The sequence below is a fragment of the Ranitomeya imitator genome, chromosome 6 (assembly GCF_032444005.1).
Source record: "Ranitomeya imitator isolate aRanImi1 chromosome 6, aRanImi1.pri, whole genome shotgun sequence".
Classification (NCBI taxonomy): domain Eukaryota; kingdom Metazoa; phylum Chordata; class Amphibia; order Anura; family Dendrobatidae; genus Ranitomeya; species Ranitomeya imitator.
In genome coordinates this window covers 36,022,559-36,046,355 of record NC_091287.1, presented here as the reverse complement: position 1 = coordinate 36,046,355, position 23,797 = coordinate 36,022,559, and the positions used below count along the sequence as shown (strand labels likewise).

At 47.4% G+C, this 23,797-nt stretch overlaps 1 protein-coding gene across 1 annotated transcript in view; it reads right to left on the bottom strand.

Annotated features, from left to right (window-relative positions):
- Window positions 1-210: 210 nt before the first annotated feature.
- MINDY3 (MINDY lysine 48 deubiquitinase 3) overlaps window positions 211-23,797 on the bottom strand; it is a 115,100-nt gene continuing 91,513 nt past the window's right edge. Inside the window, exons 12-16 of the mRNA XM_069729447.1 lie at window positions 22,626-22,698; window positions 11,849-11,921; window positions 4,595-4,682; window positions 2,800-2,871; window positions 211-502 (exon numbers count right to left, since the gene is read on the bottom strand). Coding sequence (XP_069585548.1) covers window positions 356-502; window positions 2,800-2,871; window positions 4,595-4,682; window positions 11,849-11,921; window positions 22,626-22,698 — 453 coding nt within the window. The 3' untranslated portion in view covers window positions 211-355. The remainder of the gene's footprint in view (window positions 503-2,799; window positions 2,872-4,594; window positions 4,683-11,848; window positions 11,922-22,625; window positions 22,699-23,797) is intronic.

Sequence of the window (23,797 nt, the reverse complement as noted above, 5' to 3'; positions counted from 1 at the left end):
AGAGCTTTGTCAGTGTCGCAGGTGTGAACGGAGCGGCTGGGCGCACGCACAGCCTCCTGCTCCGCTCCTGGAGGTGATAACTTTTAGGTAGAATGCTGCAAATTATCCAGATCACACTCTCATCACTAATACTGTGTCCGCTGGCTATATAGTCTGTACCCCACAAAGAATGGCGCCCCCCATAGGAAACCAAGGAGAAGATAGAGTAGCGATTGCATCGTATATACATTATACTGCGGTTTATTCTTTGATCGATACCATAACCCTTCAGAAGAACATCGAGAATTTCCAGTTAATAGTAAATCTTCCGTCGCCTCGCTGGGATCGAGTGATCATTGGTCGATTGCTTGTAAAGTCAGTTTAATGATGGCGGCCGATCCGTGTTCCACAGGAGCTCTACGTACGGCCATTTGGTTTGTAGACAGCGTTTGATGGGGGTGTCGTCCGTCTGTAATCTGGGGTCTTCAAAGCCCATGACGGCGGTTCCTTCAGTGTAGGCGACCTAAATAGCAAACAACAAGAGGACATAAACACCGGATATACTGGAAGAAGACACAGTAAAGGCGATCTGCAGTCCGGTGTCACCCTTCTAATGAGGCCGCTTGCCCTAACGATCCCACTCTGGCACATTGTTTGCAAAAAATATTTTTTCTAAAAATCTGATTTTAAATTTCATTTTTTTTCCCCGCGTACTCCTCAGCAGCAGTTGTAGATCGTAGGCGTTATCCCTCCAAGTACCAGTCAGTCACTCACAGCTGTTAGTTACTCTACTTCTTTTCACCGATCTTCGATTTATACTTTTTGTTATATAAACATTTTTTATACGCAGCGTCCAGATGTTACAGCATAGTGGAGGGGATTTTATGAAATCCCGTCTCCACTATGCGTGAAGGGCCGCATCCAGCAGTCCTGTGTATCCGGACATGCGGCGCGTCTTTCCAGACCGCAGCATATCCATTTATCTTGCAGAGACGCTCCATCTCTGCAAGATATATAACACAGTCTATGAACCCCTGTGGTACAACAGGTGGCGGCGCTTTGGGCGGAGCGGGGTATCTGCTGCGTCCAAAGCGCAGAGATTACGCCCCGAGGAAACATAGCCTTACCCATCTGCATAACAGAGACTTTACATATAATGTTCCTACTGTGAAAATTGCAAGATTTTATTTTACATTAGTAATACGAAAAAAAAAAGCATAAAAAAAAATAGAGCGCAGGGCGCTTCCTTCCACAACTTCCCAGCCTGTACATTTTCCAGCTTTCTTTAAAATGGATTAAATATTCTTTTTTTTTTTTAACCCAAAATTGAAAAAAGTAACGTCATGGTGAAAGCATAAGAATGTAAAAAATTAAAATAACTACATCCACAATATCACATCAGTCACTTCGCTGCTGTTTATTTCTTCCTGTTGTCACGGTTACAGCATCGCATAATCACTTACGTGCTGGAATGTAGCGCGGCGGCAGAACCGCAGCCAATAACCCTGCAGCACATTCTCCCACCTGATGGACGCGTGCTCCTACAATCCGCAGCGCTGCATCCATCATCTCCCATCTTACCAGACGACATCCCTAGAAACAACTCCGCTACCTTAGATGTCTGATGCGACCCTCCTCCTAGTCTTGTCTCCTCTCTTCCCCAGCTCACATATTTTGCATTCTTTTTCTCCCCTGGGACATTGTCAATAAGACGCCATACTCCACAGGTCTCCTTAAAGTGGTTGTCCTCCTTTCTGGGACATTTTTTCCCCCCATAAATGCATGCAAACAATCGTTTTTGTAATTTGGTTTCTTTACAAATCTTGCTTTGTTTGCCTTCTGCAGCCTCTGTTTTTTTCCACTCTCTATTGTTGGCTGCAGAATAAGTTAACTGAGGATCCATCAGCGAGCTCTTTCACAATGAATGACGGGAGAGTTTGTAACTCTTAGGTAAATATGCCAAGGGTGATGGACATAACGAGCCAAAGATGAGATGAAGAATGGCGGGTTTAATGTCAACGCGTTTCCATATAGTGTATGTTTCCCTGATGGCGCCACAGCACAAGAATGTGCAGAATTCACAATTTTTTTATGAAGCGGGTTACAAAGTCAGTGCGTCTCATGTAAATTGTGCATTAAATGGCGGTTTTATGGCTGTTCCCAGTGACGGAGATCTGCTTGTGGTTAACCCATCTTCTCCTGCTGATACCTGGTTTCTTAGGTGCCGCTCATTTCTACATCAGGAATTGAGACTAGGACGCCATCGTGATACCTGATTGTGTGCACATCCTAGCAGGCGCAGGTCAACGCAACGCTATCAGAGCCCCTTACCCCTATTCTGTATTCTTGATGCAGAAATGAGCGGCACCGGGCAATCACTTTTTCCCAGAAAGAGAAGTAACCCAAGATGTGAGCACCAAGGGAGGTCCTCAACCACCATGGCCCCAATGTACACCTATGTAATCTATAATACAGCCCAGGTCACCACCCGGCTTATAAAGATATTAAGGACTAAAGTAACGGAAACACATCGCCCATAGCAACAAAAATTAGTAATGTGATTGATCGCCATGGATAATAACACTGTTATTCATACATCTCCTGCACCAATCACCAAGCATCGGCTGGAAGACCCGGCGCCGCAGACTTCTAACTGTTAAATTCTTCCGAGGAAAAATGAGAAGAAACATAAGAATGTAACGGGGAGAGATAAGACGTGTGATGACACAGAGCGCGCAGCTGAAGACTTACAGAGCCCACCAAACACGGCCAAGGAGAAGAACGCACATCAGTCTAATGGACGTGTCACAGGAAACATACCTTCTCATTATGGCTGGACTGCCGCAAGCCATTATAGTGATACACAACAAAGGAGTCCGGCACTTTGGAACCCTGAAATCCAAGACAAAGAAAAGATGAAGCTTTGTATCAGTACCGGATATGTATGTGTGTGCATATATCAGAGTATGTATGTATGAATGAGTGTATGTATGAATGAGTGTAAGTATGAATGAGTATGAATGAGAGTACATGTAGGTCTGAGTGAATGAGTGTACATGTATGTATGAGAGTGTACATGTATGTATGTATGAATGAGTATGTATGTATGAGAGTACATGTATGTCTGAGTGAATGAGTGTACATGTATGTATGAGAGTGTACATGTATGTATGTATGAATGAGAGTGTACATGTATGTATGAGAGTGTACATGTATGTATGAGAGTGTACATGTATGTATGTATGAGAGTGTACATGTATGTGAGAGAACATGTATGTATGTATGAGAATGCACAAGTATGTAAGAGAGTGCAAATGTATGTATGAGAGTGTACATGTATGTATGAGAAAGTGTACATGTATGTATGAGTGTACATGCATGTCTGAGTGAATGAGTGTACATGTATGTATGCACGAATGTATGTATGTATGAGTGTTCATGTATGTATGTGTGTACATGTATGTCTGAGTATATGAGTGTACATGTATGAGAGTGTACATGTATGTATGTATGAGAGTGTACATGTATGTATGTATGAGAGTGTACATGTATGTCTGAGTGTATGTGTACATGTATGTATGAGAGAGTGTACATGTATGAATGAGAGTGTACATGTATGTCTGAGAGTGTACATGTATGTCTGAGAGTGTACATGTATGTCTGAGAGTGTACATGTATGTCTGAGAGTGTACATGTATGTCTGAGAGTGTACATGTATGTCTGAGAGTGTACATGTATGTCTGAGAGTGTACATGTATGTCTGAGAGTGTACATGTATGAATGAGAGTGTACATGTATGTCTGAGAGTGTACATGTATGTCTGAGTGTACATGTATGTCTGAGAGTGTACATGTATGTCTGAGAGTGTACATGTATGTCTGAGAGTGTACATGTATGTCTGAGAGTGTACATGTATGAATGAGAGTGTACATGTATGTCTGAGAGTGTACATGTACGTCTGAGTGTACATGTACGTCTGAGTGTACATGTACGTCTGAGTGTATGAGAGTGTACATGTATGACAGTGTATGTATGTGTATGTATGTATGAATGAGAGTACATAAGTGTATGTGTATGAGAGTGTACATGTACATGTATGTATGAGAGTATACATGTATGAATGAGAGTGTATATGTATGTCTGAGAGTGTACATGTACGTCTGAGTGTATGAGAGTGTACATGTATGATAGTGTATGTATGTGTATGTATGAATGAGAGTACATAAGTGTATGAGTGTATGAGAGTGTACATGTATGTTTACGTGAGTACATGTGTGTGTACATAGATGTATGAGTGCATGTGTGTAGGAAAGTGTATGAGTGTATAGATGTATGTGTGTGTGTAGGAGAGTGCATATTTATATATGTACGTTTGAGTGTGTAAATGTATGTGTGAGTGTGTACATGTGAACATGAATGTGTATATATGCATGAGTGTTTACATGTATATACTTATGACTGTGTTCATATACATGTACATATGAGTGTGTACAGTATGCATACGAGTTTCTACATGTATGTGCGGGTATATGTGTATGTGCATTTTTCCATATATTTGCATTCCGTTACCCAGTGACTACAGAAATAACACTGGGCTTCAGGCGGCAGACACTACCTGTTCTGGGAAAAACTCCTGGAGGAACGGGCCCAGTAATATGATCCCAAGGCCTTCTGGGTCTAATTTGGTCTTCATGAGGTTTACACTAGAAAACATAGCAGAGCAAACAATGAGCGGGCAGCTTGTGCCGTGGCGTTCCTGGGGTCCGCGGTGCCGCGCCTCTGCCAATAAGCGCGCTGCTATTTTGGGAATCCAGGAACGCGTTCATCTGAATGGCATCTCGCTCGCCAGTATGGGTTTATTTTCAGACTGCATAATCTTATGATTAAAACCAAAACAGTGATTATAATTTTGGGAGACAGAACCTTATTAGGAAAACATTTCCAAAAAACAAGAGTGTGAGTAGTACGCGAGCGCGGGCTGGAAACGCAACAGGACCGGCGGGCGGCGAGCCAACGACTGGTGTGCCCGAGTATGTGTAATACTGCTGCAGACACTAGAGAAACCCGAGCCAAGAGCCCACACTCCTAACGCCGGACCCTATAAAGAGGCATCACTCGGACATCAGCAGACCCCAACTAGGGCCCACTGTCAGGTAAATGGCGGGGGGCCAAACTGGATTTATTCAGTGTATGCTTCTTTTATTTCCCCAAGGAATGAACGGCCAACACAAGCGACCCCACCACTATGTGGCTGACCAAATCAGCCCAGGGGCACCATGGCCACCCGCTGCGCAGGGGATCACAGGGGAACCACGGCCACCCGCTACACAGGGGATCACAGGGGAACCACGGCCACCCGCTGCACAGGGGATCACAGGGGAACCACGGCCACCCGCTGTACAGGGGATCACAGGGGAACCACTGCCACCAGCTGTGCAGGGGATCACAGGGGAACCACGGCCACCCGCTACACAGGGGATCACAGGGGAACCACGGCCACCCGCTGCACAGGGGATCACAGGGGAACCACGGCCACCCGCTGCACAGGGGATCACAGGGGAACCACGGCCACCCGCTGTACAGGGGAACCACAGCCACCCGCTACACAGGGGATCACAGGGGCACCATGGCCACCCACTGCGCAGGGGATCACAGGGGAACCACGGCCACCCGCTACACAGGGGATCACAGGGGAACCACGGCCACCCGCTGTACAGGGGAACCACAGCCACCCGCTACACAGGGGATCACAGGGGCACCATGGCCACCCACTGTGCAGGGGATCACAGGGGCACCACGGCCACCTGCTACACAGGGGATCACAGGGGCACCATGGCCACCCGCTGCGCAGGGGATCACAGGGGAACCACGGCCACCCGCTGTACAGGGGAACCACAGCCACCCGCTACACAGGGGATCACAGGGGCACCATGGCCACCCACTGTGCAGGGGATCACAGGGGCACCACGGCCACCTGCTACACAGGGGATCACAGGGGCACCATGGCCACCCGCTGCGCAGGGGATCACAGGGGAACCACGGCCACCCGCTGCACAGGGGATCACAGGGGAACCACGGCCACCTACTACACAGGGGATCACAGGGGAGCCACGGCCACCTGCTGCGCAGGGGATCACAGGGGAACCACGGCCACCCGCTGCACAGGGGATCACAGGGGAACCACGGCCACCCGTGGCGCAGGGGATCACAGGGGAACCAAGGCCACCCGCTGTGCAGGGGATCACAGGGGCACCACGGCCACCCGCTGTGCAGGGGATCACAGGGGAACCACGGCCACCCGCGGCGCAGGGGATCACAGGGGAACCACGGCCACCCGCTGTGCAGGGGATCACAGGGGCACCACGGCCACCCGCTGTGCAGGGGATCACAGGGGAACCACGGCCACCTGCTGTGCAGGGGATCACAGGGCAACCACGGCCACCCGCTGTGCAGGGGATCATAGGGGAACCACGGCCACCCACTGTGCAGGGGATCACAGGGGCACCACGGCCACCCGCTGCACAGGGGTCACCACTGCCACCAGCTGCGCAGGGGATCACAGGGGCACCACGGCCCACCCGCTAAACAGGGGATCACAGGGGCACCACTGCCACCAGCTCTGCAGGGGATTACAGGGGCACCACTGTCACCAGCTGCGCAGGGGATCACAGGGGCACCACGGCCACCCGCTGCGCAGGGGATCACAGGGGCACCACGGCCACCCGCTGCACAGGGGATCACGGGGCACCACGGCCACCCGTTGCATAGGGGATCACAGGGGCACCACGGCCACCCGCTGCACAGAGGATCACAGGGGCACCACTGCCAACAGCTGTGCAGGGGATCACAGGGGCACCATGGCCACTCGCTGCACAGGGGATCACAGGGGCACCACTGCAACCAGCTGTGCAGGGGATCATAAGGGCACCACTGCCACCAGCTGCGCAGGGGATCACAGGGGCACCACTGCCACCAGCTCTGCAGGGGATCACAGTGGCACCACGGCCACTCGCTACGCAGGGGATCACAGGGGCACCACTGCCACCAGCTCTGCAGGGGATCACAGGGGCACCACGGCCACTCGCTGCGCAGGGGATCACAGGGGCACCATGGCCACCCGCTGCGCAGGGGATCACAGGGGAACCACGGCCACCCGCTGCACAGGGGATCACAGGGGAACCACGGCCACCTGCTACACAGGGGATCACAGGGGAACCACGGCCACCCGCTGCGCAGGGGATCACAGGGGAACCACGGCCACCCGCTGCACAGGGGATCACAGGGGAACCACGGCCACCCGTGGCGCAGGGGATCACAGGGGAACCAAGGCCACCCGCGGGGCAGGTGATCACAGGGGAACAACGGCCACCCGCTGTGCAGGGGATCACAGGGGAACCACGGCCACCCGCTGTGCAGGGGATCACAGGGGAACCACGGCCACCCGCTGTGCAGGGGATCACAGGGGCACCACTGCCAACAGCTGTGCAGGGGATCACAGGGGCACCATGGCCACTCGCTGCACAGGGGATCACAGGGGCACTACTGCAACCAGCTGTGCAGGGGATCATAAGGGCACCACTGCCACCAGCTGCGCAGGGGATCACAGGGGCACCACTGCCACCAGCTCTGCAGGGGATCACAGGGGCACCACGGCCACTCGCTGCGCAGGGGATCACAGGGGCACCACTGCCACCAGCTGCGCAGGGGATCACAGGGGCACCACTGTAACCAGCTTTGCAGGGGATCACAGGGGCACCACTGCCACCAGCTGCTCAGGGGACCACAGGGGCACCACGGCCACCCGCTGCACAGGGGATCATGGGGCACCACGGCCACCCGTTGCGCAGGGGATCACAGGGGCACCACTACCAACAGCCGTGCAGGGGATCACAGGGGCACCATGGCCACCCGCTGCGCAGGGGATCACAGGGGAACCACGGCCACCCGCTGCGTAGGGGATCACAGGAGAACCACGGCCACCCGCTACACAGGGGATCACAGGGGCACCACGGCCACCCACTGTGCAGGGGATCACAGGGGCACCACGGGAACCTGCTACACAGGGGATCACAGGGGAACCACGGCCACCCGCTGCGCAGGGGATCACAGGGGAACCACGGCCACCCGCTGCACAGGGGATCACAGGGGAACCACGGCCACCCGTGGCGCAGGGGATCACAGGGGAACCAAGGCCACCCGCGGGGCAGGGGATCACAGGGGAACCACGGCCACCCGCTGTGCAGGGGATCACAGGGGAACCACGGCCACCCACTGTGCAGGGGATCACAGGGGCACCACTGCCAACAGCTGTGCAGGGGATCACAGGGGCACCATGGCCACTCGCTGCACAGGGGATCACAGGGGCACCACTGCAACCAGCTGTGCAGGGGATCATAAGGGCACCACTGCCACCAGCTGCGCAGGGGATCACAGGGGCACCACTGCCACCAGCTCTGCAGGGGATCACAGGGGCACCACTGCCACCAGCTGCGCAGGGGATCACAGGGGCACCACTGTAACCAGCTTTGCAGGGGATCACAGGGGCACCACTGCCACCAGCTGCTCAGGGGACCACAGGGGCACCACGGCCACCCGCTGCACAGGGGATCATGGGGCACCACGGCCACCCGTTGCGCAGGGGATCACAGGGGCACCACTACCAACAGCCGTGCAGGGGATCACAGGGGCACCATGGCCACCCGCTGCGCAGGGGATCACAGGGGAACCACGGCCACCCGCTGCGTAGGGGATCACAGGAGAACCACGGCCACCCGCTACACAGGGGATCACAGGGGCACCACGGCCACCCACTGTGCAGGGGATCACAGGGGCACCACGGGAACCTGCTACACAGGGGATCACAGGGGCACCATGGCCACCCGCTGCGCAGGGGATCACAGGGGAACCACGGCCACCCGCTGCACAGGGGATCACAGGGGAACCACGGCCACCTGCTACACAGGGGATCACAGGGGAACCACGGCCACCCGCTGCGCAGGGGATCACAGGGGAACCACGGCCACCCGCTGCACAGGGGATCACAGGGGAACCACGGCCACCCGTGGCGCAGGGGATCACAGGGGAACCAAGGCCACCCGCGGGGCAGGTGATCACAGGGGAACAACGGCCACCCGCTGTGCAGGGGATCACAGGGGAACCACGGCCACCCGCTGTGCAGGGGATCACAGGGGAACCACGGCCACCCGCTGTGCAGGGGATCACAGGGGAACCACGGCCACCCACTGTGCAGGGGATCACAGGGGCACCACGGCCACCCGCTGCACAGGGGTCACCACTGCCACCAGCTGCGCAGGGGATCACAGGGGCACCACGGCCACCCGCTAAACAGGGGATCACAGGGGCACCACTGCCACCAGCTCTGCAGGGCATCACAGGGGCACCACTGTCACCAGCTGCGCAGGGGATCACAGGGGCACCACGGCCACCCGCTGCACAGGGGTCACCACTGCCACCAGCTGCGCAGGGGATCACAGGGGCACCACGGCCCACCCGCTAAACAGGGGATCACAGGGGCACCACTGCCACCAGCTGTGCAGGTGATCACAGGGGCACCACTGCCACCAGCTGTGCAGGGGATCCGCAGTACGGCTCCATTCAAGTCTATGTGGCAGGAAAATACTGCAGCCCCCTATACAATCGAACGGCTGGGGAGCTAATGTGCATTAAAGACCACATTATTAGAGTCACAGTCCAAAAAACTTTTGAGCCGACTTTCTTGAAATCTTCATCAAAAGCAGATGAAAATCAGACATGGAAACATGGGTCTAGGTGGGTCGAATGGTTATCTCGTGTTCCTAAAGACTTTAATTTGGGAATAAAACACTGGGAAATCGTCCGTCGCCTCCAATAAGGACGATGCTGTTGCACGAGGAGCCCGTGAGAACGGAGACCATTCACATAACCCTGGGCGGGGGCTTTTGCTTGCTGTAAGCGCAGGTCACATGTGGCTGGTTTGGGTCTATTGTAAGCTGCGTATTTACAGAAACTTGCTTACAACTTACATGGTTCTTGTAAATACCTGAAGATTAATTGCACATGCACAAAAGATTTATTTCTCACATGTCCCTTATTTTAATTAAACGCACATTTGTTATTTTCCTAAAATAAAATAAATAAAAACAACAACAACAAAAAAAAGCCCCACAAAATGTCTATGAAGTGGAGACTGAAAACAGAATTCTACAAAAATGCAATAAGTGCATTCAGTTATCAACACAGATTATTTAACTGTAACATTAAAGGGAATCAGTCAGCAGGTTTCTGTAGCATGATGTAGGGGCAGAGACTCTGATTCCAGCGATGTATCACTTCCTAGACTGTTTGCTGTCAGCTTGATAAAATCCCAGTTTTCTCTGCTGCAGATCTAGCAGAGCTCTGAATGATGAGCACAGTATAACCCCGCCCACATCATTGATTGGCTGCTTTCTGAGTACACTGTGCATAGGCAGAAAGCTGCCAATCAGTGGAGGGGGCGGGGTTACCCAGAGCAGCAAGACTAGGAGGAACGAGGCACCTAGTCCTGTAATGAGAATCTCCAGCTATCAAAACAGTGATTTTATCAAAACTACAGCCATCAGCCCAGTAAGTGACACATTGCTGGAATCGGGGCTTCTGTCTCTACATTATGCTGCTTTCAGACTAGTTGGCAAAAACATGGTGACTGATTCTCGTTAACAGCAATCGTACAGCGTTTATTAATTTCCTAATAGACAGTTTCCTAATACAGAGGTCCATCACTACACCTGGTAAATCCACTTCAGCACCACCGCCTCTGCTCGATTGTATTTGTTTACTTGGCTTCAAGAATGACATCCTCCTCTACCCATGTGACCACTGCAGCCAATCATTAACCTCAGTAGTCCGGCGTCACACGGTTCATAAACCAGTGATTGGCTGCAGTGGTCACATGAGAAGATGAGAGTCATCACTGGAGCCAAAGCACATGAAAAATGTAGGGGATCCATGAAATTAGCAGGGCTGGAACGGTAGATGATTCAGAAGGAGAGTATGGGTATTTTTTTTTACCATTCCTTCCCTTAAAATATATATATTTTTTCCTTTTACTTTAAAAGTTATTCTCCAGGGGTCCGGATTGGGGTAATAAATTAATATTATTTTTTTTTTTTTTTAAATCCTATTCTCTCCTACCAGATCAGGACCACTGGCTTTACACTTGTGTAGGTCCAGGAAGTGATGTCACATGACTGCTGCAGCCAATCAGTGGCTTCTGATTAGCTGCAGCCTTTACACTGCAAACCATCCCCGGAGACTATTGAGGATTACTTTTAAAAATAGGAGAAAATACTTTTAACTTCCATTTTTTTAGGATCTCAGGAACGTTTACTACATACAATCTTTACTAATGCGTTTAATTAATAAGCAAATGGTCCTTAAAGCTCCTTCTAGTGGTGGCCGCAGACAGCCACATCATCACTAATTTTTTATATTTTTTTTTTACTTTCCAGAAAGAAAATTATATATTTTCAATTTCATCGGAAGAGTAAAAAAAAAAAAAAAAAAAAAAAAAAAAAGTGAAGTTCATCTTCACACAGCTTTTTCATTGTGAATATTATGGATTTTATTTTTTAAAATAAATAAAAAATGTTTTTAAAGTTTTTATAAGTTTGGCATTAAATCCATAAAATAATAACATTGCGTCAACCAAAGACTAGCATGCCTGTATCCTAATTTGATTGGTCAAGTATGAATAGGATATGACTAGTAACTTTTCTTAAAGGGCTGAGGACAGTTACTAAACTTTTTAAGAGTCTCCGCTTTTGCCATCTGTTCCCACCCCCGGGCGTAAGCAGGAAATGCTAATTATATGCATGCTTAATTCTGCACTTACTATTCCGGTTCTGAGACAAGATCCAAAGCTTTCATCACCTCTTCTAGCAAAGCATCAGGAATAAAGCCATTCTCTGTAACAAAAAATAAATAAAAAAAATTAAAAAAGAAAGTCATCTGTAGAAACACACTTTTTTTTACATTTTTATTTTTTAAATAGGATTCTATTCAACCAGGAGATAAAAATGATTTTTAGAAGGGCTCAGATTAGTAAAAAGTTGTTTTTTTAAAAAATTAATACCTTAATAAATCCTTTGAACTTCTTGTTCTGAAGATTGTCCAGTCTCTGGTGCTCTGTACATCCCGGCTCCGCCTTGACACGCCAGCCCAATCAGCCAATCACTGGAGAGGTGTGACATCACTGTGGCCAGTGATTGGCTGACTGGGCATTGACTGTGTAGAGACAGGACCAGAAAACTGAGACAAGCAGAGAAGATGGATTAAGCTTCGGAACAGGAGCTGTGAAAGATTGGGTGAGGGTTATCTTATATATATATATATATATATATATATATATATATTTTGACACTTTATGGACTGAGCCATTTAAAAAAAAAAAATAAAAAAAAATTGTATAATAATTTTTAGACCCACAGACAACTCCTTTAAATCAAATTTCTTCTAAATGATAGACAAATAATCAGATACAAAACAAATAAAAGTACCCGAAAAAAAAAAACGTAACGAAAAAAAAAAAGCCAGAGAATCTTCAGAATTGGGGCTTGGACGCCCTGGGTTTTAGATGGGAGACTGACGGGCATCCAGCATGTGTCCAGGGGGTAGCCCCCCATCTGTTTACATCTAAGCTTGTTGTGACTGTGAATTAGACCAGCTGTTGGGGAGAATGGATGACTTTTACCAACGCTCTCCGACCATGTGTCCCTTTTCCCCCAACTCCTCCCTGACATGTTAGGACGCAGTCACCCCGACTATCAGAGACAAATTGCGGGCTCCCGACAGGAGGAGAACCTCTCTGGAACATGCAATGTTAATGACACATTGTTACGGTGTGAGTGTTGCCAGATGTTTAGGCTTCATTAGTGCTCGGCAGGATTTGCATTAAGGAGAGGAACATTATGCAGACCTTCATACAGAAGCCTATAGCATTACTTGTCATCCCCAACCTGCCCGGGAAGCAAATGGATTCCATGTCCCAACTGTACTTCTATCCATTAATTAATTATCTTTGCCTGCCGTGGACGCATACCAGCCTCGCCGAGAACAGGATCCCCTCTGGGAATGGAACGAGGCAGACAAAAATGTAGAACCTTGTATTCGACATACAGACTTCCATAGTGGACACATTATGGAGATGTTTGAAGCGGGATTCACATGGATTTAATGACCTTTACCTTTAGCATTCATTAGACGGAAAAAAAAAGAAACCTGCATTATGCATAGGATAGCGACCTAGTGCAATCATGTAATGTGTATGGGGGCCAACCAAAAGATGATGTCTGAGAAATGCAACAACCCAAATCTTTTCTTCCCCGGGGGAGATAAGTCACCTTCATAGATGGCTGGCAGCAGCTCATTCCCCTCTCCCAATTGGACATACACTGATGCTCGGGTAAGCCCAATGTTCTTATGTATGAACCATAAAACATAAAAATGTTCAATGTAAATCAAAATTAATATCCCATGGAGGCCTGGATTTGGAATGATGCTCAAAATCAAAGTGGCAAATCAAATTACAGGCTGATCCAACCTCAGTGGAAATGCCTCAAGGAAATGATGCTCAGTAGTGTGTGTGGCCTCCATGTGCCTGTATGACCTTCCTACAATGCCTGGGCATGCTCCTGATGAGGTGGCGGATGTTCTAATGATCGATCTCCTCCCAGACCTGGATTAAATCATCCGCCAACTCCTGGACAGTCTTTGGTACAACATGACGTTGGAGGATGGAGCGAGACCTGATGTCCCAGATGTGCAAGATTGGATTTAAGTCTGGGGAACGGGCGGGCCAGTCCATAGCATCAAGGTCTTCATCATGCAGGAACTGCTGACACACTCCAGCCACATGAGGCCATAGCCTGGTGCTCCAGCATATGGTCTCACAAGGGGTCTGAAGATCTTATCCCGATACCTAGTGGTAGTCAGGATACCTCTGGCGAGCACATGGAGGGCTGTGCGGCCCTCCAAAGAAATGTCTCCCCACACCAAACTGATCATGCTGGAGGATGTTGCAGTCAGTAGAACGTTCTCCACAGCGTCTCCAGACTGTCATGTCTGTCAAATGTGCTCAGTGTAAACCTGCTCTCATCCATTAAGAGCACAGGGCGCCAATGTCGAATCTGGCAATCTTGGTTTTCTGTGGCAAATGCCAGTCGCCCTGCATAGTGTTGGACACAAAGCACAACACCCACTTGTGAACATAGGGCCCTCATACCACCCTCATGGAGTCTGTTTCTGACAGTGTGAGCAGACACATGGATGTTAGTGGACTACTCAAGGTCATTTTGCTGGGCTCTGGCACTGCTCCCCCTTGCACAAAGGAGGAGGTAGCGGTCCTGCTGCTGGATTGTTGCCCTCCACATATCCTGGTGTAATGACACTATGCTGACAGACACAGCTACCCTTCTTGCCACAGCTCGCAGTGATGTGCCATCCTGGATGAGCTGTACTACCTGAGCAGCATCTGTGAGTTGTAGACACCGCCTCATGTTACTGTACAGAACCTTTAGGGGTGAGAGCAATGACAATGCAAAAGTGACCAAAACAGCAGCCAAAAAGGATGAGAACAGAGAAATAGTATGTGGTCACCCCCTGCAGACCCGCTCCTTTATAGGGGTTGTCTTGCTAATTGCCGATCATTTCTACCTGTTGTCTGTTCCATTTGCACAAAAGCAGGAGAAATTAATTCACAATCAGTGTCGCTTCATAACTGGACAGGTTGATATCACAGAAGTGTGATTGACACGGAGTTACTTTGTTTTATTTAAGTGTTCCCATTATTTTTTGAGCAGTGTATATATATATGCACATACAAAACACACACCTATATATGCGCACATAAAAAACACATCTATAGATATAATATGCACACACACACAGATCTATACATATAGTTCACACAAAACATATATACATACACAAATATAAATAAATAAAACACAAGTATATACATAGAAACGCATATATCTATACATAAACATACATATTAACACACACATGTACATTACATACATATGTATAGAAATATATGTTAGAAAAAAAAAATCCGGGTTGGCACAACCACACGACAAGTACAATTATTCACAAACTTGCTAGCTTCAACACAGGTGCAAAAAATAAAAAAAAAAGTGCTCACCAAGTAATGCCTAAAATCAAATGCAGTATGAAGCAGATAGCATTCACCAATTAAGCGTAAACGTATTTAAAAAAAAATAAAAAATTGCAGAATGGAGGAGATACAGAACACACATATAATTATATATATATATATATATATATATATATTTATTACACTGTAGGCAAGCCAGGTAGGACAGGGTTAAGCCCTAGCACTGGAGCTTTTGATTAGTGCACCTGGTTAGCTATGACTACAGCCAGGCTCTGTGTTCACTGTGGGGTCAATCAGCTGCAGGGAAGTGGAGCAGAGTGATTTGCGTTGGAGCTGCAGAGAGACAAGTCAGAATCTCTTTTTTTGCATTTAAAGGCTGCATGCTGGCTGCAATATTGGATTGAAGTTCATTCTCTGTCCTCAATAGTACACGCCTGCGCAAGGCAATCTTGCCTTGTGCAGGCATGTACTACGGAGGACAGAGAATGAACTTCAATCCAATATTACGGCCAGCATGCAGCCAGCGGGTAAGAAAAGGGTGAATCAAACACCCAAAAACCCCGCCTCCATGGCTGAAGATTGTTCCCTCCAAATTCAGGTGACAGTGTCCCTTTAAAGAGCTGTACAAGTTTATGTAGATCAATAAAGCTCACAATGGTTTGACACAAGAATCGGTGAACTCTGGTGTCGACCAGAGAGCGGGAATCCCTGCAACACACACACACCTCCTGTATGTGCCTCTCTTGGGATCCAATTAGCCACAATAATTTTAGGTGACTAATGGCGCACAGCCTGACAATAAATGGTAGACCCCTATAAGTGTATACCGGGATCCCAATTATGGCTCCGTTCTTGCAGGAGCAGAAGATGAAGTGTCAGAGAAACCCAAGACTGCGGTAACCGCTCTATTTCCGCCCTCACACCTGCCCTATTTCCTCGGTGGATGCAGCTAATTTACTCCAAATAAGCTGCCGAGTAATTCGATTACAGTGAAGCCCCCTCCTATCATCGTCCATATAACAAGGGTACCCATGATATCTGCTGTAATGATGCAGCAGAGCAGAGTCAGTCATTCTGCTTCATGCGCTGGGACTCTGCAATGTGTTACCATTCCATCACTTTATCCCGATGAACGCCTTTTTTCCAGTTGCGTAGAATAATCCATCTGCCCATATAGAAGGAGTCAATGAGAAGGACGGCCGATCACTGCTGCTGACGGATTGTATCAATACATGGACAGTCCTGGGACTCATCCATAGGAGACTCGCACAAAATCACCCTTGTGCTTGTGGACTTCATTGTGGAGACACCGCACATTGTAAAGGGTAAAAGTTGCACATAAAACACACAATATCGGTTGATTTCCTCTTCGGATTTGGGCATTAGAGTTCGTACGGTCGTTGTCCTAAATGATAAAACTCTTCACAAGTGGGAGCTCATCTGTGTCATTGGGAGCTCATACACCGCCCCTTTAATGGTAGCTGCATCCTGCTTTTTTCTTCGGGAGGGTGAGGGAGACTTATGCTTGGGCTAGGGGTTCATTGGGTCACGGTAAAATTACATACGACTCATAGTTGAGCACAACTTTATGCATGTGCTGATAGCAAAAATGTAAAGGGGATCTGTCAGCAGCTTTTCACTATGTAATCTGAGAGCAAGACTAAGTAGTAGCGGCTGAGACCCCGATTCCAGCGATGTGTCACTTTCTGGGCTGTTTTCTGTCATTTTGATACAATCAGAGTTTTCTCTGCTGCAGATCTAGAGGAGCTCAAAATGCTGAGACCTGTATAACCCCGCCCACACCTCCGATTGGCAGCATTCTGTGTACACTGTGCATAGACTGCCTATCGGTGGTGGAGGCGGGGTTATACAGAGCAAAAGGACTAGGAGGCACAAGACACCTAGTCCTGTAATGATAATCTGCTGATTAAACACTGATTTTATTGAAAACAGCCTAGTAAGTGACATCACTTGAATCAGGGTCTCAGCCGCTACATCATGCTGCTCTTAGATTACATAGCAAAAACCTTCTAACAAAATCCCTTTAACTACATAACATCCCCTTAATTCTTAGGACTCTAGAGGTCAGACCACCACCGATCATAAACGGAGACCGTATCCCAGCGATATGCTGTCACATAATAAGACCCCTTTAATCTACCCCTATGTAAGAAACCAAGATCAAATAACATGAATGTGTTACACTGAGGATGAATGGAATGTGACAAGCGCAGATGTCATATGTGACGGTGGAGGAACGGTATGAATGTGCTGAAGGGGAGGAATTAGGAACTTTTGGCTCGAGATATCAGAACTCGACTATGAAGTTTTCTGTGTGCTCCTCTTTATGTTCTCTCCTGGGATGAATCATATTTTGTCACATTTATAGTATGGAGGCCGCCATGGGGAGCAGAATCAGAAGGCAAAGGGTCACTACAGAGAAGGATTTTTAATGGTTAACCCTTTAGGACACTTCCCCCCCATATTTCAGAAGCCCAAATATTTTTTTTTTATATATATGTATGTATATTTGATTGGGACTATTTTTGTTTGCAATATTTGGGGGTACACACAGGACAGTGCAAAGTCAGATGTGAAAAGATGTTGCAAAGTAAGAATGCTGTAAAAACGAGAAGTGTTAATCATTTATTTTTAACAATTATCACAATGCACAGTGAGGCTTTGTGCACACGTTGCTTTTTTTTGCGTTTGCAAAAAAAAGCATACAATAAGCATCCCATCATTTAGAATGAATTCTGCATGTTTTGTGCACATTGCGGTAAAAAACGCAGCATGTTCATTAATTTTGCGGTTTTTTTTGCGGATTTCCCACTACAAAATGCATTGCGAAATGTCCGGAAAAAAACGCATCAAAAACGCACAAAAAACGCGGCAAAAATGCATGCAGATTTTTTGCGGATTTCTTGCAGAAAATTTCAGGATTTTCTCAGGAATTTTGTGCGAGAAATCCTGAACGTGTGCACATAGCCTGAAAGAAGAAAAAAATTCAATCACACCAATATTTGGAGAGACCGCCTTTGCCTTCAAAACGGTATCATAGGTACACTTGCAATGTCAGGAACTTTGTAATATAATAGTCAGGTGTATAAGTGACAAATTAAACCAAACAGGTGATGATCATCATTTTTATACGTAGGCTGAAAGTCATTAAATAGGTGAGGTTGTAGAAGACAGTTTTATGACACAAGTCAAGAGTGAGCACAGCAACAATACGCACGGCAGTCGTGCTGCATCCACAAGGAAGTCGTGCTGCATCCGCAAAGCAGTCGTGCTGCATCCGCAAGGCAGTCGTGCTGCATCCGCACGGCAGTCGTGCAGCATCCGCAAGGCAGTCGTGCTGCATCCGCAAGGCAGTCGTGCTGCATCCGCACGGCAGTCGTGCAGCATCCGCACGGCAGTCGTGCAGCATCCGCACGGCAGTCGTGCTGCATCCGCAAGGCAGTCGTGCTGCATCCGCAAGGCAGTCGTGCTGCATCCGCAAGGCAGTCGTGCTGCATCCGCAAGGCAGTCCTGCAGCATCCGCAAGGCAGTCCTGCAGCATCCGCAAGGCAGTCATGCAGCATCCGCAAGGCAGTCATGCAGCATCCGCACTGCAGTCTTGCAGCATCCGCAAGGCAGTCATACTGCATCAGCAAGGTTAGTTTACCAAAGGACTGGAGAGCGGCACAATAAAGAGTTTGAAGGATCAGTGGAAGGTTATGGCTGGTTTGTAGCTGCATTTCAGTAGATGGAGTTGTAGATTTGGTCAGGATTAATGCTGTCCTCAAACCTGAGAAATACAGGAAGATACTTATCCACCATGTAATATCAACAGGGAGGTGTCTGACTGGCTCCAAATTTATTCTGCAGCAGAATTACGACCACAAATGTCCAGCCAATGTCAATAAGAACAAGGAGTCCTGGAAGTGATGATCCGGCCCCCACAGAGCCCTGATCTCACATCATCCAGTCTGGGATCACATGAAGAGATAGAAGGATTTGCACCAGTGACATCCACAGATGATCTGGGTTTGGTTCTCCAAGATGTTTGGCGCAACCTCCCTGTTGAGTGCTTTAAAAAAAAAAGGTAAACAAGTACAAGTACCTAGAGGAAGAACTGCTGAAGGCAAAGGGCGGTCACTCAAAATATTGATGTGATTTAGATTTCTCTTTTCTTCATTCACTTTGCTTTTTATTTACTGATAAAAATAAGTTACTAAAACTTCTATTTTTGAAAGCTTTTTTTTCAATTTTTTTATTTTTACTTTCTAGAATTTTTCCAAACCTCCCTAAAACTTTTGCACAGTACTGTATAATGATATTTCTCGGTCTCTGTGTAGGCACAACGCATGAGGTGTAGAAGGAGAAATCAGTCCAGGAATGAAGCTGTGCTGATACACGAGAGCTAGCGACACACAAACCTCACGTCCAGCATGTATTACCGGGAGCGAGACATCCGCATGAGAAAAATGTCAAACCTGGATCAGGCTGCAAACTTGTGCATCAGGGGGTCTGAAACCGAATAAAGGAACGCAAATTGCAGACTGAAACGTAGTGCGACTTTTTAACTCAAGGTAACCGCTAACCTTTGTAAAAGTCATTGTCACAGCTGTCCATAACTTAAGATTTCATATACTAAAAACAGCATGAGAATCATGACTATACAACAATTGATGTGTATATAATATATACAGACTCCAGGGCCAAACCCAAACAAAACGAACCATTTCCACTAAGAAAATATCTGCTACACTATTGAAAAATCGGGACGAATGGAGCCGGAGTGCGGCCTGATCAAGTTTCTTAAGTCAATTAGAAGCCGGGTTAATTGGAATAGCAGCTGTGCTACATGGACACATTCACTCCTCTCCCAGCAACTTCGATATAAATCTGATTTTCCGTATCATTTTCCATCACTGTCTGCGGAGATTTCTCTAGAATACTATGCTTTAGGACTTGATTGACCGCGGCCGTATAACCGAGGATGGATTGATTCGTACAATGCCCGCAGAGCTTGCAATAATAACTTCACAACTCTGGTTACACGGAATAGCACTTAGATCCAGGACCGCCACTGGAAACCACTTCTGTGGTTTATCCTTCTTCCCATTACAAATGTTTTATGCTGCCAGGAAGCGTTGTACGTGTTGTATTATGAAGTGCTCTACTGGTTGATGTGACGGGTCCAGCTTTACTATACAGACCAGCTTTTATAGTCCGGTACGTCACCACCTTCGCTCCTCTAGGGTAAACATCGATGCCTTACTACTCCGCCTGTACGCTTTGTATATATACGGCAGATATTAAAGGAACACTACGAAGAAACATTATGTCTAGTGCATGTCGTACTATGTGTTGAAGGACACAGAAAACGAAGACCTAAACTCATGCACCCCCTATATAGACCTGGAATTAGGTAAAGAAAGAGGAACAGTTTTTCCTGGTGTGTTCCTTTAAGCGAAATCGTGACATCATTGTGGTATACAAAATACCTTTGCCTATTAAGTAATATGTAGCAACTAATAGAGTCCCTGGACCATTGAACCTCAGACGGTGAGGCTGCAGAGATCACGTCTTCAGGAAGCAGAAACTGGATCGGAGAGTATTGATTTTCTAACTATATTAACCTATTCTGAGCCTATCGAACAATTGTTAGTAGTTGACAACCCCTTTAAAAGGGATTAAATATGAAGTGGAAGGTTTCCCAAACACGGCCCTCATCTTTAGCACTATAAGAGATGACAAATCCATACACAACATAGATGGATCATTGACTTCAATGACAACGGTGTAATACTCAATTTGCCCTGTGGGAGTGCTGCAGGAGAAGTACGGAATCAATCATCGATTGCAACTCATCATTGGGGTTTTCCACCAGCAAAGCAGCCTGTTATCAGCTTATTGTTGGGGGACCATTAACAGGGATTACCAGTTTATTGTTGGGGGGACCATTAATAGGGATTACCAGTTTATTGTTGAAGGACCATTAATGTGGATTACCAGTTTATTGTTGGGGGACCATTAATAGTAATTACCAGCTTATTGTTGGGGGGATTACCAGTTTATTGTTGGGGGACCATTAATGTGGATTACCAGTCTATTGTTGGGGGACCATTAATAGGGATTACCAACTTATTGTTGGGGGACTCTTATTAAGGATTACCATCTTACTATTGGGATACCATTAATAGAGATTACCAGTTTATTGTTGGGGGACCATTAATAGGGATTACCATCTTATTGTTGGGGGATTATTAATAGGGATTACCAGTTTATTGTGGGGGGGACCATTAATATGGATTACCAGTTTATTGTTGGGGGACCAGTAATAGGGATTACCAGTTTATTGTTGGAGGACCATTAATGTGGATTACCAGTTTATTGTTGGGGGACCATTAATAGGGATTACCATCTTATTGTTGGGGGATTATTAATAGGGATTACCAGTTTATTGTTGGGGGATAAGTAATAGGGATTACCAGTTTATTGTTGGAAGACCATTAATGTGGATTACCAGTTTATTGTTGGGGGACCATTAATGTGGATTACCAGTTTATTGTTGGGGGACCATTAATAGGAATTACCAGTTTATTGTTGGGGGACCATTAATGTGGATTACCAGTTTATTGTTGGGGGGACCATTAATAGGAATTACCAGTTTATTGTTGGGGGACCATTAGTAGGGATTACCAGTTTATTGTTGGAAGACCATTAATGTGGATTACCAGTTTATTGTTGGGGGGACCATTAATAGGGATTACCAGTTTATTGTTGGGGGACCATTAATGTGGATTACCAGTTTATTGTTGGGGGGGCCATTAATAGGGATTACCAGTTTATTGTTGGGGGACCATTAATAGGGATTACCATCTTATTGTTGGGGGACCAGTAATAGGGATTACCAGTTTATTGTTGGGGGACCATTAATGTGGATTACCAGTTTATTGTTGGGGGGACCATTAATAGGGATTACCAGTTTATTGTTGGGGGACCATTAATGTGGATTACCAGTTTATTGTTGGGGGGACCATTAATAGGAATTACCAGTTTATTGTTGGGGGACCATTAATAGGGATTACCAGTTTATTGTTGGGGGACCATTAATAGGGATTACCATCTTATTGTTGGGGGATTATTAATAGGGATTACCAGTTTATTGTTGGGGGACCATTAATAGGGATTACCAGCTTATTGTTGGGGGGACCATTAATAGGGATTACCAGTTTATTGTTGGGGGACCATTAATGTGGATTACCAGTTTATTGTTGGGGGGACCATTAATAGGGATTACCAGTTTATTGTTGGGGGACCATTAATAGGAATCAACTAGAGTGGAGAACCCCTTTGGGGGATGTGTTTTGTACTGCATGAAGTATAATGGTGAAGCAGCCTGATGACATGAGACTGTCTGCCATCGGAGATGTCGTCCAGTTACAAGAAGTCCTTTCTATATCCGTTTCGGCTGCTACCTGCAGACAACAGCGCGCACACCCACCTTCTGGATCGTAGGTTTGGAACATCCGCCTTGCTTGTTCTGACGGCGACTCGGGGGCAACTAGAGTCACTTCCTGAAAGATATAAAACATCTCTGATTATAGCACCAATTCTGACAATTACTAACTACAGATCATTCCTGGAAACGCAACGTGAATTTTTCAGTTGGATAAATGACGTCCTCCGACCATAAATCAAATCTTATGTCCTCCGACGCTTAAAATGCATGAAACGAGATAAAAGGGCTACACGTCAAATAACAAAGCCGGACCGTGGTTTATGTATGGGAATATGGAGGAAATCTATACATTGTACGAGGCTACACAGTGACAGGTCCATATAAGAGGGCGCCTCCATAAATAACGCAGGGATATATAAGCGGGAGGTGAAAAGGACAGAAAGAATACAAAAAACAGACACCGACTGAGGTTAGAGGAAAAACTAACTCATCAAAGGGACGACTTAAGGCTGAGAGCTCTGGAAATTCTCCAAGGATCTGAAAGTGGCAGAATTGGACAACAAGAGACCAAAAAGTATTTAGGTTACATGGTGCGAGCGATTTTATCTGCTCCGTGCCACACCTAAGCACAAAGATGGACAAAGATGGCAGCCACTAATTTCAGGCGCATAACTATACTGGGTGCAGGGGGTCAGCCTTGCACCCGGATGCTGGAGCCTACTAAAGCTTTGTCCCTAGAGCCTAGAATGGGCCAAAGGCTTCCCTCCTGGTGCCTAGAGGGGGCCAAAAACTTTCCTCCTGGTGCCTAGAGGGGCCCAAAAACTTCCCTCCCTGAGCCCAGAGGAGGCCAAAGACTTCCCCCCTGGTGCCTAGAGGGGTCAAAATCTTCCCTCCTGGAGCCTAGAAGGAACAAAAACCTTCCCTCCTAGAGCCTAAAGGGGGCCAAAAACTTGCCTCCCGGAGCCCAGAGGAGGCCAAAGACTTCCCTCCTAGAGCCTAGAGGGGGCCAAAAACTTGCCTCCCGGAGCCCAGAGGAGGCCAAAGACTTCCCTCCTGGAGCCTAGAGGGGGTCAAAAACTTTCCTCCTGAAGCATAGAGGGGGACAAAAATTTCCTTCCTGGAGTTTAGAGGGGTCAAAATCTTCCTTCCTGGAGTCTAGAGGGGTCAAAATCTTCCTTCCTGGAGCCTAGAAGGAACCAAAAATGTCCCTCCTG